General features: G+C 37.0%; 4 protein-coding genes across 5 annotated transcripts; 2 read left to right on the top strand and 2 right to left on the bottom strand.

Annotated features, from left to right (window-relative positions):
* Positions 1 to 440: 440 nt before the first annotated feature.
* Positions 441 to 3,690, top strand: LOC122314327. 2 transcript variants are annotated; one of them, XR_006243685.1, is made up of 6 exons: positions 442 to 692; positions 859 to 1,065; positions 2,035 to 2,106; positions 2,192 to 2,403; positions 2,498 to 2,603; positions 3,388 to 3,690. XR_006243685.1 is itself a non-coding variant. In XM_043129832.1 (5 exons), the coding sequence occupies exons 2-5, from the start codon at positions 1,051 to 1,053 to the stop codon at positions 2,550 to 2,552; spliced, it is 354 nt and encodes a 117-aa protein (XP_042985766.1). In that variant the 5' UTR covers positions 441 to 692; positions 862 to 1,050; the 3' UTR covers positions 2,553 to 3,690. The 2 variants fall into 2 exon arrangements, 1 of the variants encoding a protein (XP_042985766.1); XM_043129832.1 differs by having other exon boundaries at positions 441 to 692; positions 862 to 1,065; positions 2,498 to 3,690.
* Positions 2,872 to 7,024, bottom strand: LOC122314325 (DNA repair RAD52-like protein 2, chloroplastic). Its single transcript, XM_043129830.1, has 4 exons — positions 6,483 to 7,024; positions 6,307 to 6,344; positions 6,024 to 6,115; positions 2,872 to 3,218 (listed from the first exon to the last, which is right to left on the bottom strand). Exons 1-4 carry the CDS (start codon positions 6,902 to 6,904, stop codon positions 3,081 to 3,083), a joined length of 690 nt encoding a protein of 229 aa, XP_042985764.1. The 5' UTR covers positions 6,905 to 7,024; the 3' UTR covers positions 2,872 to 3,080.
* Positions 7,025 to 10,159: 3,135 nt separating this feature from the next.
* On the bottom strand, positions 10,160 to 12,340 carry LOC122314326 (60S ribosomal protein L10). Its single transcript, XM_043129831.1, has 2 exons — positions 12,179 to 12,340; positions 10,160 to 10,995 (listed from the first exon to the last, which is right to left on the bottom strand). Exon 2 carries the CDS (start codon positions 10,988 to 10,990, stop codon positions 10,316 to 10,318), a length of 675 nt encoding a protein of 224 aa, XP_042985765.1. The 5' UTR covers positions 10,991 to 10,995; positions 12,179 to 12,340; the 3' UTR covers positions 10,160 to 10,315.
* A 162-nt stretch (positions 12,341 to 12,502) lies between these two features.
* On the top strand, positions 12,503 to 14,606 carry LOC122314328 (NADH dehydrogenase [ubiquinone] 1 alpha subcomplex subunit 2-like). The gene is made up of 3 exons (XM_043129833.1): positions 12,503 to 12,643; positions 12,804 to 12,910; positions 14,319 to 14,606. Exons 1-3 carry the CDS (start codon positions 12,558 to 12,560, stop codon positions 14,420 to 14,422), a joined length of 297 nt encoding a protein of 98 aa, XP_042985767.1. The 5' UTR covers positions 12,503 to 12,557; the 3' UTR covers positions 14,423 to 14,606.
* Positions 14,607 to 17,257: the final 2,651 nt, after the last annotated feature.

Below are 17,257 nucleotides of genomic sequence, written 5' to 3'. Positions count from 1 at the left end.
ATAAAGGAAAGGAAAAGGACACGTGTGAAGGAGATTTGCATGGAAAAAGGAGAGGAAATTGTGTCAAAAATAATTGTTTATTTTTACAAAATATCTTATCTCATCTTATTTAATTATTACAATTTTTTTAAAATTTTCTTATAAAATAAAATAAACAATTCAATTTTTTTTTAAATTTTAATATAAAAATAATATAAAAATAATATATTCTATTAATATTTTATTTTATTTTTAAATTTAATCTTAACTCATTACATCTCATATATGAAGACAAATGAAGCATCGAGAAAATAGTCTATATTAGAGATTTTACAAAACCCAATAATTATGTTCCGGTGTATCTAAATTTCTCATATTAATAATAATTATCATTAACAGAAAATCAAATTTAAAATAAAAAAATAGTTTTTTATTAGCGTGAAATATGGACATCCAAGGAGGATTACCCTCGTGCGGGTGGGCCTTGTGTTCAAGCACGTGTTCGCAAAACTCAGTTGGCGGCAAGGATGGAACGTAGCCGATTCCTCTACTTCTCCTGCAATAGTTAGTTGGCAGCGTTCGTGGTTTTCTTCGCTTTGATCAATGGCTCTCAACCCGCAGCTGTTTCCTAATGGGATGCCCGTTCCTTTCGTCAACGAGTTGTTCGTCTTGGCTAGGGACGGCGTCGAATTCGAGGTCGATAAGATCCCCGGGTCAGCTTCTTCTTCTTTTGCTCCTCCTCCTCCTTCTCCCACTACTATTGTGTATATTCTTAGTTTGTATAATTAAAAATTTCCTAAATTTCCTTTTCCTTCTTTATTCGTCGGTTCTCGATTGGATTACTGAGAAGGGAATTGATTTCTTTTTGGCGTGTTAAAGTAGGACTCATGAGGATTCTTTGAATTTGGAAACGAGAAATGTAAGTTTAAGACCGTGCATTCTGTGGTGGTGTTTGGATTGTACGTGTCCTTAAAAGCTTCAGCGCGGCATTGGACTCTGTTCTGCTGCCAATTGGAAAACTATTCTGGAAGATGTCCAGTGAATGTTATTCATCAAATTTTAAAGATCGCAATGCAACTCACTAAGGTCATCACAATTCACAGCTATAAATGCTGTTGCTGTTAAATATGTATACATATATATATATATATATATATAATTCTTTGATAAGCAATAAGAAATTTCTTGAAGCAAAAATAAACAAGAACATATTGGGTACACCCTGTATCCTCTCAAGAGGTTGCTGTCGAAAATCCAAAAGAGCACTGGAATCCACGATAGAATAACACCAATGCTGCCAAAGAACAATTGATTGTGTTATGCATTGCTGCCTAAAGCGTTAAAAGCACACACGTGTTTCAGGGTCCTTTTCTCTTAATTAAGTTTGATGCTGATGGAGTTTCATGGTGTTTTTTGTTCTCTAGTTTTAAATTTACTCGACACTTGAATTACCAGATTTAATGGAGGTCACCTTAAAACAAAGGGAACAATCTACTTGTCTAACATACGCATGGTCTTTGTTGCAAATAAGCCTGTTGGGAACTTTACTGCGTTTGATATGCCCCTGGGATGTACTTCTTATTGTACATGTGTACTCTGTTTCTATCTGCAAATAAGTTATGTTAAAGAAGTTGCCATGCACCTAATGACCTCTTTGATTTTTTTTTTGTTGTTGATATTTTCAACTGCGGTTTAGATAGTGAGTTGAAACGAAAGTTGAATAAAATATTATTATAATATTATTTTTATTTTAGAATTTGAAATAGTTGAATTGTTTATTATATTTTGTGTGAGAATTTGAAAAAGTTATAATGTTGAGAATTTCAAAGAGTTGAAAAAGTCATTCTATTGTATGGCTTTTACCTCTGGGAGTTGATTCAGTTAGATTGCTCTTGTTTAAATTACTTTTTGATTTTCATTTGTTATGAATGGTGCGAAATTGCGGAATCTCTATTGAGTTTGAAATGCTATTTGGGCTGTAATTTGATGTTTTGGGCGTTATTCATGTGCAACCATGTATCAACATCTGAAGTAATTGATGGTTCCAATTTGCAGCTTTACGTTCACGGTGAAAAATTCAATCAACCAATATTTTCCTGCAACAATATTTCTGGTCATGTAGAACCTGTAAGTAGCCAGTGAGAGTTCTGTGAGTGTTGGATATATCTTCTTCTCCATTTCCAGGATCCTCACTATCTCTATAACTTATCAGGTAGTTCCAGAAAACCAGAACAGGGCACTTTACTCCACTCACTCCTTCAAGATTTTATTCAAGGAAGGGGGCTGTGGAACCTTTGTTCCACTCTTTTTCAACTTGATATCTTCAGTGAGACAATATAATCAACATTCTAATTCCGCGGCAGAGCCTCGAATGGATCCTCTGCAAGCCACGCAAACTCCTGTTGACAAAATGATGAGACATGCGTACGTGAAAAGTCTTTCTCGTGTATTTTAGTTTTCTAGTCAAGGTGAATACGTATAGGGATAACTGGTTTAATATCTATTGGTAATTTTGCAGATACGTTGATCCAAATGATCCCAACAAGAATATTTTTACAGCAGCCTACACCTGAGTCTCAACTGAGGAGACGCAATTACCAGTCCCAGCCTGCTGAACACTCCATGTAATTTTTAATCTCATGTACAGCATATAATTACATGTTTGAAGAAACATAGTAAATCACTACTAGTTTGATGTGTGACCAAAATGCACGAACCCACATATTTTGTGATCCATGTGCATGAATGGGTCACTGTAAATGTTTGTTTACTTGGGGGTGACAAAAACCAGGAATTTAAGGTCTCTTTTCTGTATCTTCTACATCATCCGGTTGATCTCAGAAGCAAATAGAAAGGACTATGGCAGGTTGCGTCTTTCTTTGTACACAAACATGATAAAATGGACATTTATATGTCTTATTTATAAGCTATTGAAAAAACTCTGTTTTTCAAACAAACTGTCTACATAATCTGCAACTTCTCGATTACCACTTTTTATCTACATCAACTGGAAGGACAGACAGTACGGTCCAACTCTCAACAAGTTAAAACAAAAGCTCGATGCATAATTGTAAGATTGACCTCCTTGCTGTCTGTATTATCTATTCTTTGTGATAGAGATACAAGCCAAGGCCAAACCGAGCACATGCTCTACAGAAAGCTATTTCCTCTGCTGCAGCAACTGGATCCACAATGTGGCCCTCACTGGGTGATACTGTTCCGGTTGACTCGCGATGAGCCTGTATCGGTGTGTCAAATAAACAATATATGTTAAGAGCTAAAATGAGGCATTATGAGTTTTTCTTCTTGGTCATTGTACTACTCGGTGTAGGGTAAACCTCTTCCTAAAGCATATGTAATTACATATAGGCTTAATTAATGCAAGTTTTTTTTTTTTTATTGGCACAGGTGTCTGAAAACAGTGTCCCGACTCATTCTGGAGGTGCACAGGTCCTCGGCAAGGAGTTCCCGCAAGTGCATCTTAGATAATTTAAGGGAAAAATTCCCCCGTTCAATAGTCCCTAAAGATTGTTTACACTCAATGGGATTTGATCCAACTCCTAGGGGTTTAATTCATGCAAGCTTTAGGGAACACTCAAAATGTACAAACACAAGATGACTAACATTTTTCTTCCTTAAAAAAACCGTTCTCCATGTCATCCTCATACAACTCTGAAACAATGAACTTCAACATCAACTTAATTCCGGTTAAAGGTTGTTCTTTCTTCTTGTTTTCACTAAAGGCTGGAGAGAATTGTGATGGTCATTGGTCTTCTCCTGTGTTAGTGTTGATATTTTCCTAATTGTACTATTTTCCTAATTGTACTAACTTATAATCAATTTCATCTGACTCAGCTAAAACATAGACCAATCTTTGTATCACATCAATCATCTCTCTCTTCATCCCAACCATAAAGCCCTCTTTCAAATTATTATTTTTACCTCTTTCAGAGGGGCACCATAATTTCCTCCCATGAAAGGCTTTTCTCACCGAGAATACTAATTGCCTAGTTTCAAGAATTTAACCAACGCTTGCATTATAGGTTTAGGAACCCAAGATGCAAGAAAATTGGGAAAAGAAAAACTTTTATTTAGAATCTTCTGAAACATCGACTTCTCCTAACAATTTTATTCAGAATAAACTACTAAATCCACAAATGCCGATTTGGCCACCCACAAAGGAGACCACTAACCAGCAACCGTAATCGAGCCTACTAATTTGCTCTGAAATCTTGTGTCAACCCAATTTCCTCATTTGCCATGGCAACTGACTTTCACAACTAATTCCTCCCAACCAATACCTTTTTCATTATCCCCCTCTTGCTCCACTGCATGCCAAAACCACCACCTCCCTCCCTTATCCTCCACTCCTTCACACCATTACCACAACAGCCACCTAATCCCACCTTCTCACCCGCACCACCATTGTCATCAACCCTTCCCGTCACTCCCCAATCATATGTAAAAGGGTATGCCCAGGCTAACACAACCTGACAACAATCCAATCTATCATGGTTGGTTGGTAGTTACCAACCAACTTTTGGGAGCTTTTGTGGGTTTTTGAATATTATTTGGGGTCCAACTAAGCAATAAAAAAATAATGTTCCCTTAAAAGGTTTCTATTAAAAAAATTGTCACAAGGAAAATATTTTACATTGACAAATAAAACAATACATCTATAAAAACTAATGATCTTAATATAACTCCAAATAGACTTGCGAAATACTCACTGCGAGGGGTCCTTGAGATGGCACCAGATATAAATCTGTCGAATCATCTCCATTTTTCAGGTAAGAAGGATCCCTCATTTCTCACGAGTGAAGATTTCTTATATTGCGATTACCCACCCAAACACCAAAATGACTAAATGCAAAGTTAATAAGCAAGACAGTTTAGCTAATTGTCTGGATCAAGCATAGCTTAGAGGCCCAAAAGACCTTGTCAATCACTTTTTATTTGTTATTTATTTTAATAAAGACCTTGTCAATCACTTTTTATTTGTTATTTGTTTTAATAAAGACCTTGTCAATCACAATCAAGATTGCATGTTTTAGCCTCTTTTTCCTAAATTTCGAAGATAACAACTTCGCAATTGATTGAGAACACACACACACATATATATATAACCACTACTACAACAAGAAATATGATACTTCTATTAAAACTGAAAGAATATCACTTATGTTGAAGAGAAAACACCAAGTAACAGAGTCCAGACGGTTAAGGAGCAGGACCAACCCTCTTAATAAAACAACAGTTTAGACCTTATCCATACTATATTTTTATTGAGATTCAAAAAAGGTAACGCGTAAGGTTGATTAAGGAGAGTTTATGGAAAAACAACCCATCTAAAAGCATTGGTCATGTTATCATGGAGGGGGTCGATTTATTTGTAAAGACCATTAAAACCACCCAACCAGCCACCACCATCCAATTTCATGTAACTACAAGACCACCTGTTTGAACATCCACTGGAGCAAGGGCCTAGAAGTTGCCATTCAAACCCCTAAAACATGCTAGCAGATCTTAGCTGATTAAACAAGCTTGAATATGACTCAATTCTAACCTCTCTCTTTGGTAACACACCCACGAGTTTTCCTTTGCTAATGCATATCAGTTTCCCTCGTCTGGCTCCCCTACAAGCTGAATGGTTTATTCTATCTCCCCAATCATGTATTTTATCATGCAGGTTCAAACACTATATTCATGCTTTGCTTTTTTTAGTTCTTCCCAAATCCCATGCAATTAGATTTTTGATAAGTTAGTTTTTATTGATACGCAAAAAGGGTGTTGCCGGAATACACAAGGGATAAATTTAACCAGAATAATGAGAATTTGTAATGGCATGCATGATGCTGGATAAAGTAACATTAGAGGAATCAATACTTTTCAGCCAAACAAATATTGAATAACCAAACAAACGGGCATCGTTGCATCCTAGAAAATTTTTATATCTTTTAAGTGTGCTAGATAGGAATGTAATTCAGTTTTGTTTGTTAGTGTCCATACACAAAACACATAGGAAACTAAAGAGAAAATCACACCTCTCCATCAGATCCTCGAATGGTGACACGATAAACCACAGTCACACTTCCATTTTCAGCGAATATAACATCACGCATCTCGCCGCACCATCCTGCCATATTCAAATTTTAAGTAGCATGATAAATTCTAGAAACTCTGAACGGATGTAAAATGAGTAAGATAAACACAAAGGTGAAATTTAAGAGGATGGTCGGAAGACTTGTTGAGATTGCGGCACATATACGCATGTACGTACTATATAATATTAGCTAGGGAAGTAAGTTAAGGAAGAATTAGACTGACCTGGGGCGTAGAAGCTCAACATCCGGTTGGCATGATACCTACACAAGGGCATCGTCAGATCACCAAAAACTTGTATTGGATCGAACACCAAGGGATTGATATCCATTATTACTTGCTAAACTATAGAGACTGAAAAAAAAATAAAGAAATCGAACTGTAGAACAAGTGGCAATTACCAGGGGATGAAGGTTGTGGGCACAGCATGATCATCATGAGGCGGGGGAGAACTCGTCTTGATGATATTGTCGGGGATTCTCTTGTTCAGGTCACGAAGGATCTCGACGAGAGGGCGAGTGATGCAGGACGAGTTGGTCGGGGAAAACGACTTGTCCAGGGGCACCACATAGTTTGAATTGGGCACTGCTCCCTTCTTACCACCATCGCTGGCGCCTCTGCTGCTATTGCTTCCATTGGTACGGTCCAGAGCGCACACGACGAGTTCCAGAGCATCCCTACGCCCTCTTCTGGCGCTCCTACCCTGCGTCCCAACTCGAGCGACTCCCAACTGGTTAACGTTGTCGCATTTGGACAAAAACGAAGATGGCAACACAGATTTCGTGAGGAAAGGATGATGATTCGCAAGGCTCTGCAAAGCCATTATAGGATCCACCAAAAATTCCAATCCTTGTTCGTAATTATAAATGGAGAGGAAAAGTAAACGTGATCGGAGTGGAAGATGAAGACAGAGGACGGACCGGTAGATATATAGATTTGAGAACTGAAATATGAAGAAAAAAAGAAAGAAAATAAAATAATTAAGTCAATAATATAGAATTATTTAAAAAAATAATAAAAAATAGAAAGACAACACGGCCACGACAACGGCACTTCCTAATCGGCTTACCTACTAACGCTACTAGTCAGTAGTCCCCGAGATTGGGACATATATCAGCCCCCCAATTCTCCCCCACCACCCTCCCTATCTTGGGCTCTGTCCTCTGGCCCGGACCCTCCTGTGTACCGCTCCAGTATATGGATTTGGATCATTTGATACTTATAATTTGAGTATGTATTTTTCGTATAATTTTTTTTTTAAAAAAATGAGTTAATTTAGGATTTATATAAAAAAATTATTTTTTAAATAATAATCTTTATTTTTTCAAAAGAAGTACGCGAGGATTACATTCTAACACCGTATATGATTTTATCTTTTTCTTTTTTAAATAATAATTTTTATAAGTTTCAAATACATAAATCTTGCTAACACCATTTATAAAATATTCAATTCTACCATAAAATGGTATAAAAAAAAATTATTTTTTGAAATGGGATCTACTTTTTTTTAATAAAAGGTTTGCACAATATTTGCAAAACTCCAGCTTGTACTTAGCATGGCTACTTTTTTTTAGTACAATATCATCTTCGTAAAAAATACTTGCGAGACAAAAGAATTTCACAAACTGACCTGGTACATTACCAATTAAGTTTTTTTATCCTTTCACTTTTCCTACTCTCATTCCCCACCCCCTCAGCCTAGATCAGGAGAAAGAGAGATACAGAGAGATGGCGTATCTGCAAGTGCGTGGTGACGATAATGACGTTGGGGAGGAGCAGTTGTGGCAACATCAGTGAGGGGCTACGGTGATGCTTGGCTCGAGGGTTTGAGAAAGGGAGCGGGAAAAGGAGAGGGGCACAAGGGAGAGGTGGGAAATGAGGAAAAAAATAAAAAATTGAAATGAGACTTAAGTTTATGAAATCTTTACATGTATCTAACAACTCTCTATTTTCATTTGTTTAAACTTAGTTGTGTATTTTTTTAGGAGAACTGCACATTTATATATATATATATATATATTTTTTCACAAATGACAATTTATAAGTTGATTTTGTAATGATAATCCTAGTATTGTCTCATCAAAATATTAATTAAAAAATTCAACTGAGAAGAAAATTAACTGACACGTCGACGTGGAAAATCACTTTAATAAGATTAATGTGTAGACCGAATAATTCACGTTTGCGACGCTTAGTTATAGGTTGATTTGTCGTGACATATGTGATGAGGTAATAGAAATTGGACGGAGTAACTATTTTAACATGCCGGCGGCTTAAGGATCATTATGAAACTATAACACGTAGATGAACCAGATTCTATTAATATTAATTTTCAGTGTCATGATATAATAGCTAGGATTTAATATACACATACTTCAAATTATCTAATAATTATTCATTTTTCTGAAATGATACAATATCAATCTCATTGTACAATTTGTACCGCTCAAATCTACCGCTCATCATTTAAAAAAATTAATTTTTTTACTTAATAATAAAATAAGTGATTTTTAATATATTAACGTATTTTTTTATTTTTTAAAAATATTAAATAATATGAATAAAAATAAATAAATAAACACGTGTTAGGTGGCACAGCGATCATTGCAGGGCAGCCCAGCACAACTTCTTAATTTTTTTTAGTATAGTTCCTCTCACGGTGAAGAAGCATTTTGTACACTAGTAACATATATTAAATTAATTGGCTTGATTTGATTATTGTTAAAAAATATAAAGGCATGCTCAACTAGGTTATTGTTACATCTTCGTGGTCCTTGTTGGATAATTTGACTCATTTTTAAAAATTATTTATTAAATAATCTTGCAATATGGGTAATGTAAATTCTTACTATGTTATTTTATTAAAATTAATATTACATATCAAAAGCCAACATCATGTGCTCACATTTCTAATTGTCAGATAAAGAAGTGTTATATTTTTAAAAAAGAGTAATGTTATAGGGCAAGTCGTATTTTTTTAAAAAGAAACATCACTTACGTTGGCCTGTTGCCTCAGACCAAGTCGTATTTTTTTAAAAAGAAACATCACTTACGTTGGCCTGTTGCCTCAGACCAAGTCGTATTAGGGCATGTAAGTTCGATACTGTGATTCTGGGAATTTTTTCAAGAGTTTTCTTTTTCTAACTTAAGAGGCCAGTAGAAGGTCTCCCTTGCTTAATCAGATTGTCCTTTAAAGCCAATTATGTCTGTTTATGGTCCACGTTTGTAAATCTTTGCTATGCTAACGTTGCTATCCATTTGTTGTTTCATTGGCATCTGGAATTTTACGATCACTTTTTCTTAAGGGCTCTGGTGTTAATGCCATTTTATCTCCTTTTATCTTTGCAGGAGTGAAAGGTAGCCTTCGACTCCAGTCTCCCAAATGAAAGACCGTGGTCCTTTTTGCTGTCATCGGTGATGGTTTGAAACCCTTCCACTCTATGCTTGCCTATTTTTACCTGAATTTGATGGGTGGACTAGTACAAGTCTGATTTCTTAAAGGCTGCTCAATAGCTGGAGACGAAAGGTAGGTCTTTGGCGCATGCCGTGTACTTACGTGACATTATCTGCCGTTAGGAGAGATCTCAATTTAAAGGGAAAGAATTGGAAGAGGAAGTCCTGGAAGCTTTACTAATAATCGAGGTTTTTTCTCAGCAATTTTTTAGTATTTCTCGGAGTGTTCCTAATAGATCTCTTCAAGAAGATTATTTTCGCAATAAAAATAATGATAAAGATGGGAAGAAAACAAACATTTCAAGTATATATGAGTGAGTTCTTAGCCGCATGGGGGAATAAATCTGTCGACAAAGCTTTTGTTTAGGAATGCCAAACCTACTCTACTACTAGAAAAAGTGAAGGAATCCAGTGCATAACGACAGGTAGAGGGGCTTATCTTCCTAGAAGGTGGCTGGCGCTGACCTGATGGATATATATATATATATAGTTATGGGAGGAACTTGAGCATATCTAACGGTCGTATCTGTATGCATATCATGGGGGGCATAAGATGACATCCACATCCACGTTGCATCTCAAGTATTGAAGAAGGATCATAGCATATGCAATAGACACACAAAGATATCCAAATTAAATGTCATCGAAATAGATGTTCAGCAGTTCAACAAAGTTTCAAAGATTCAACAAGGGTTCAAAGATCCAAAACGGAAACAAAGTCTAAAATAAGACATTAAGGTATTCATTAATTCTGATGACAAACCGTCTGAAAGCCAAGAAATCAAGCTGCAGGATTCAATACTTCACTCAAGAATGCCTTCCCTGGACGCCTCACAGCAAGGGGTCCATGGCATCCTAAGAGCTTAGCATTCACTCCATCTGGCTGAATTCTGTTCTCCTGTTTCCACTTGACATAGTCAGTTCTGCTGAACTTTGTGAAGCCCCATTTGCGGCTGACAATGATCTTCTGTCGTCCAGGAAACTTGAACTTGGCCCTTCTGAGTGCTTCCTGTGCATGGTTGCCATTTGCATCTTTGCATCGGACAGACAGCAGTACCTGACCAATACTTACCCTGGCACAAGTCCCCTGGGGCTTCCCAAAGGCACCTCGCATACCAGTTTGGAGCCTATCAGCTCCAGCACAAGAAAGCATCTTGTTGATACGCAGGACGTGGAAGGGATGGACTCTCACTCGAAGGTGGAATGCATCTTTTCCTGCAAACTTGGCCATGTACTTGTTGCATGCAATGCGTGCAGCTTCCAGGGCTTCACTTGTGACATTCTCTTTCTCCCAAGAAACAAGATGGACACAGAAAGGAAATTCATCAACTCCTTTCTTTTTCATGCCCACATCATAAATCCTAATCTTAGGATCGGGAACACCCCTACAGTACCTAGACTTAGGATATGGCTTATTTTTAATCTGGCGGTAACATCTTGCTGGTCTTCGACCCATTCTGCCTGCCCCAGAAATAAAGAGAAGGCTTTGGTGAGGGAGAGATTTATAAGCAAAAGGGAGATAATATCCACACGTCACTTATTATTTATATTTGTGCTTACACCCTATCCACAAATATCATAAAAGAAATATAAGTATGCTCCCTCAGAAGTGTAGTTATCAACATCCAAATTCAGACAAGGCTGAAACTGATTTACATCTATTCAATCATTGGGAGCAACATTCAAGCAACCACTAAGAGAATCCATGAATAAGGAAAACAATCCAGTAAACTGAGACAAATATTTTCACATGATAACATGCCAGCGGATACATGCAAGAGCAATCATGCAAAGAGGCAAAAAAATGTACCCAATTTACAGTATCAGCTTAACAAATCGCCACTAGAAGCGTGTGTCAAGTATTCTGTAAAACATACGTGATCACGGATCGTACGGGAATTTGATTAATGAACACCGACCATTGAAGCAATCTACTGGGTACTAGCAAAAAACACAACAGCTATTCTAAAAAGTAGCAACTTGAACTTAAAAAAAGAGAATCAACAAACTTGATAAAATAGGTTAGATTTAACCAGACTTTATCAATCTATATGAACCGTAAAAAATTCATCAATCATGGATATTAGCTAATTTTCTAGTAAATTTTATACTTTCCAGTGTGACCTATGAGATGACAGGCCATGGATCTTCCCCAAGGAACCTGACCCAAATGAACCCAAATCATATCATTAATTCCGAGATCCAAGAAGACCTTCGAAGATCGCAAAAGAGTTTGTAAACAATATAAAAACGAAAAGCTTTTAACCATGAGGAAATTATCTTATTAAATTTTCGTTATTTTACAAAAGATATCGTCTTCAAATATACTCTAGTCACTCAATATGAATTCGGAGACCTGAACCACCGCTGTCTTCCTAAAAATATATATAACTAATAGACAAAGAAAAGCGCACAATATGAGAAAGTCTCAATTAAATCTTCATATGTTTCTAGGTTTACAAGGTAACGAAAAAGAAACTCTCTCCAAGAGAAAAACAAAAACGCAACATCCAACATACAACCACACGAATCCATTAGCAGAAGAAAACAAAGAGAACGAACGCAAATCAGAGAATCCTCTTCCAGAACGCATATATGGAGTGATAGAATAAAAATGGACGATCTCAGTAAATTAGGGCCTTACCTGTGCACACCTCTGGACGCTCGCAAGGCTGGATACGTGAAGAAATGGGGCGGCCACTCGACTGCGTACGATCGGATGCACCTTCATTTTATAGTCATAGCGACACGTATCTGCTGCTTACTATTCGCAAACCCTAACCTAACCACACTTTCACCGCATGTCGGGTCAATTTCGGTTAACCATGGTTTATACTCTTCTTATCCTTTTGCGTTCTTAACCGCGGTCAATAAACGAGTGACGCTTAAATGCTACACGCTGTCCTCTAGCCAGCCCATGATTTTGTGGGCTATGTACTGGGCCTAGGCCCACCTTCTTTTTCACTTCCTTCCGCTATTTGAAAACTGCTGAAGATCGCAAGGGCAGAGACCAGAGAGAGAGAATGGCATGGAGGGGACATCTGTCTCGTAATATGAAGGAGCTTCGGATCCTGTTATGTCAATCTTCCCCTGCGAGCTCGGCTACCAGGTTCTTCAATTTTACCAATATATAGATATATATATATATATATATATATTTGAGATGTTAATTTTCTTTCATTGTTTATTACTACTGGTGGACTTGAAGAAGCTATTTTTTTCCCAATGATATACTTTTAATCAGTTCTGTTGTTTGGAATTTCTGAAAGAGCGTTCGTGGAGAAGAATTATAAGGATCTCAAGACACTGAACCCTAAACTCCCAATCTTGATTCGTGAATGCAGTGGGGTCGAGCCCCAGTTATGGGCTAGATATGGTATCTCCTTTTTTTGCATACTCTGTCTCTCCCTTTCCTTTAGCGACGATTTACCAGACTTCCATGCCTTGATGCCTCTAATGTTTTTAATTAAAGTAACTGGAAAAATCTATTAGGAGTTTGTGTAAATATCCACAGATTATGAATCTCATGTTCACTTATTCGGCAAGCAACCAATACGCAGTAATGTCTATTAATGTATACGTATTTTGTTGAAATACATTGTTATTATCCAAGTCCAGATGCATTTCGTCCTTGTGGTATATGCATATGTTTTTGGGGTCGAAGTCTTTTGTCCTGTAAGAATGGAGGTGACCTGGATGGTTAAGTTTATAGGAATATTTTTTGATATCGGGCCCTCCTCTAGGCAATTTGCAGAGAGAGTTGTGGTCACGAAGGGAGGGAAGGGTCCGTGAGCGGGTTGGCATTGAGGACATGGAAATGTGGCTTTGCAGCTGCTGCAATTGGGGTTATGGTCACTGCCCTTGGATTTGTAGCTCTTTCTCCTATTTGCTTCCCCCTTGTGTTTCCTTCTGCCCTGTTTTTTGGGTGAGGAGGGGGTGGTTACTTTAGTTATTATACTTTTTTTGATATCCTTGAGTGTCCGGGCCAGCTTGCGCGCACCTCGACTAATCCCACGGGGCCTTGAAGTTAACAGCCAGGTAAACCTCCAGTGGCCCTGAGGGGACTCGAATTAGTAACCATTGGGGAGCAAACCCAAGGTCTGACCAATTGAGCTACCCCTCAGGGTTTTATTTATTATACTTAGTACATGAAATTATCAATTGAGTCACTAACTCCATCTAACGTGTTCATTTTAATGGTTTCAGTAATTCCACAATATGTGTCTAATAATCGATGGTGCAGTATTTTAATAGATTAAGCATAGGAGCAAAACATCAATCAGTTGCTTGCCGGTGAGAAATGTAATGAATGAATTAGAGTTTCCCATAGTAAGAACAGCACTGTAAGAAAAAGGATGGAGGACATAGCCTCTCAACTGAGTATTTGCTTACATGGTTGAGGTGACAGGCGAAGGTGCTACTCTGTTGTACCAGCAGCCAACTCTGGCCTATTAGCATAGTTATCTCATTCAGTTTGTCTGGTAATTTGGACTAACACACACGTAAGATGTGGATATATAGAAGACAATAGATGTTTGATGGTGAATAGCTTCTCTCCCTCTTAAATGGTTTTAGGCTAAATTTAACATTTCTACATAGAAGTTTCTTCCAGATATAAAAATGGCAAGTGGGAAGACTTGGCATTGGCTTATTGATACGTGAATAGAGTCTCTTTGTTTAAGCTTATTCATGTTATGCGATCGATCATTGGTTGTCTGGCCCTGTTCTTTGAACTTGAATTGAATGCATTAATTTCATGTATTTAATGTTTGTTTATCCCACAGACATGGGTGTTGAGAGGGGCATTCGTTTGGAAGGCTTGAATGAGGCACAAATTTTAAAGGCACTTGAAGACCTCGTGAAAGTGGGGGCATCTCTTAAAGCTTAATGGTGCTGCCATTGACCCTATGAAATGGAATAAATTAATACAAGTGGAAAATATTCCCAGAGACCTTTTTGTCCAAACAATTTGTCTTGTTTTTCTTTTCTTTTCCAAAAAAACATGTTTATTGAGGACTCTGTATCTCAATTGTGTGGTTTGATAATTTGATGTACCAACATCTTCTATTTAATCAAAGGGAGCTGCTAGAGACACAAAAAGATCACAAAGGGATCCCACACATTAATGTATCACACTATTAGTGTACCGCGTGTCCATTTTCCCTAGTCCCTCATTCCCCTACTTTCGCTCTCTCTCCTCTTTCCCACTTCAGCTCCCCGTAGTCATGTGCCCCCTCCCTTCACCCGACTCTCTCTCTCTCTCTCTCTCTCTCTCTCTCTCTCTCTCTCTCTCTCTCTCTCTCTCTCTCTCTCTCTCTCTCTCTCTCTCTCTCTCTCGTAGCCATAGTAGCACTACCGCAACTCATAGTTGTCCACCACTGGCTGCCGTTCCCCATCACTGGTGGCCTCCCGACCAAACCTGCGCCCCACAGCACAGCCCCTCTCCCTCTCCTTCTCTTGAAATCGAGCCCCACTCCTCCTCCTAGCCACATTGTGCCATCGCACCCAGCCTTGGTGGTCGAACTGCAACACCAATCACGGCGACTTCCTCTGAGTGGTGGAGTCTTGCTAGATAGAGTAGCGTTGCGATCCATGGCCCGACCTGATTCACTTATCGAGGCATACTCTCGAATCTGCACTCCTTATCGGTACTCCACGCTAGCGTTTTCTACCCACCATGGCTGGCATAGAGAGAGGGCACGGTGGAGGGGAGAAAAAAAAATGAAGGGGGTGACGTCAAGGAGAAGGGAGAAATGAGAAAAAAAAAAAGAGGGAAAAAAAAGATACGTGGCATATTAATAGTGTGTCATATCAGTGTGTGGGATCTTTTTGTGTCTAGTATTTTCCTTAATCAAAACTAATATACCATCTAGCCAATGCTTGGCTACAAACAATGAGTTCAATTCTATAACCTGACCTTTGTTTTTTGTTTTTTGTTTTTGGGTACTGATTGGTGTTGATCAACAAGTGAATTGAATTATCCGATTTGGTATAAAATTGAGAGGATCTCAATCATTGATCAATAAATTGTGCAAAACTCATTATCATTGTGGAATGGCATTGGAGTACGTTGTTGGTACTCATGCAAATGAGTACCATGTTGGTAATAGATATACGATGCTGTGAATGTAATAATCTTGCAAAATAGACAATACAATAGTCTTGAATCATGATATCTTCTCGTTTTTTCCCAGTTATTCTCTTTGTTTCTTGTAGATAGAAGCACAGGACCATCTTTAATTCATATTTGCAGATAATCACTGTCTATCTGCTATACTTTATGTATAGATGGGCGGATGTTCTTCTTGTTAGGCGACATAATTTTGCTGCAATAATCCACTCTCGGTCTGGATAGTTTGGTTCTTTTAGATTAAGTACTTGTGTGCGAGTTAGATAGTTAGTTGAGATAAAAGTTGAAATAAATAAAATATTATTTTTTAATATTATTATTGTTTTGAAATTTGAAAAAGTTAAATTATTTATTATATTTTATATAAGAATTTAAAAAAATTATAATAATAAGATTAGATAAAATATTTTTTTATATCTAAATTGAGCTTAAAACACCCACAAATGATTGAAGGCTACGATCTTCCCCTTCCTAGACACAACAGACATGTGAACAATTTCATTATTGACAAAAAATTAAAAAAACACAACGGTCAAAAGGCATGCTACAAGGCTCTTTCTTTTTATTTTTAATAATTAAGGCATAAAAAGTTTAGTACCGCACCGATCAAAGGGCGTGCTTTGAAATGCAAAGTTGATGAGGTAGGAAAGAAATCTTGAGAATTTATCATGTCTGCCTCGTCATGTTTTTTTATTCCCATCATATTCAGGTAACATAGGCCATAATCAATCTGTCATATCTTTAGATTATATTTAAATAGTGAGATGATTTTAAATATTTTATGAATATATTCTAAAAATAATAATAAAAAATATTAAAGAGTAATAATAAATAATTCTGCTTTACCACCGGACCTTATTCCTTCCGCGTGTACTATCACAAATTATTTGTACAATACAGTAACTTTCCCTTATTCCTTCCGTGTGTACTATTTTACAAATTATCTTTACAATACAGCAATTTTCTGATTATTTCAATCTGATTCACTTTATTTAATGAGAAATAATATTTATAATTGTGATTGTATAAACGGCATGTAATCATTTTAAATAAAAATAAATTAATATAAGATTTATATAAAAAAATTAATTTTTTAATTATAAATTTTATTTTATTTTTAAATAATTATGTAATATTTATAATTTTACGACTCTACTTGCTCTTATTTGATAGAGTTGGTGTAAACTAATGGCTATTCTTCTGCAGCTCGCCATAAGAAATATCTTTTCAACATCATACGTGTCTGCAATTGCACGGATACATCAGTGCCTGTCACTGGTTGTCTGCTTTGCTATGGCTGGTGGTGGCAGCTCGAATTTGTGTGGACGATTTGCAATCGGTTGCCATGTTGCTTTACTAAAAGAACCCCATCTAATATCTATTGCCATTGCGGCTACAGAATAAATGCTGTGCTCATTATTGTTCAACTACAGAACGCTGCTAGTTGTCTTGTTTTTTTAATTAAGATTAAATACTATTTTGTAAAATCTTTGTCCCTATCAATCAAGATCCTGAGCTACTCTTTGATAAAAATTGAATTATTTATCTTTTAAGATTTTGTAATTTTCATCATAAACATTCATAAGATAGAGA

Source organism: Carya illinoinensis, chromosome 6 (assembly GCF_018687715.1).
Source record: "Carya illinoinensis cultivar Pawnee chromosome 6, C.illinoinensisPawnee_v1, whole genome shotgun sequence".
Classification (NCBI taxonomy): Eukaryota; Viridiplantae; Streptophyta; class Magnoliopsida; order Fagales; family Juglandaceae; genus Carya; species Carya illinoinensis.
The sequence above is the reverse complement of the archived record's forward strand: the minus strand, read 5'-3'. Positions and strand labels throughout refer to the sequence as shown.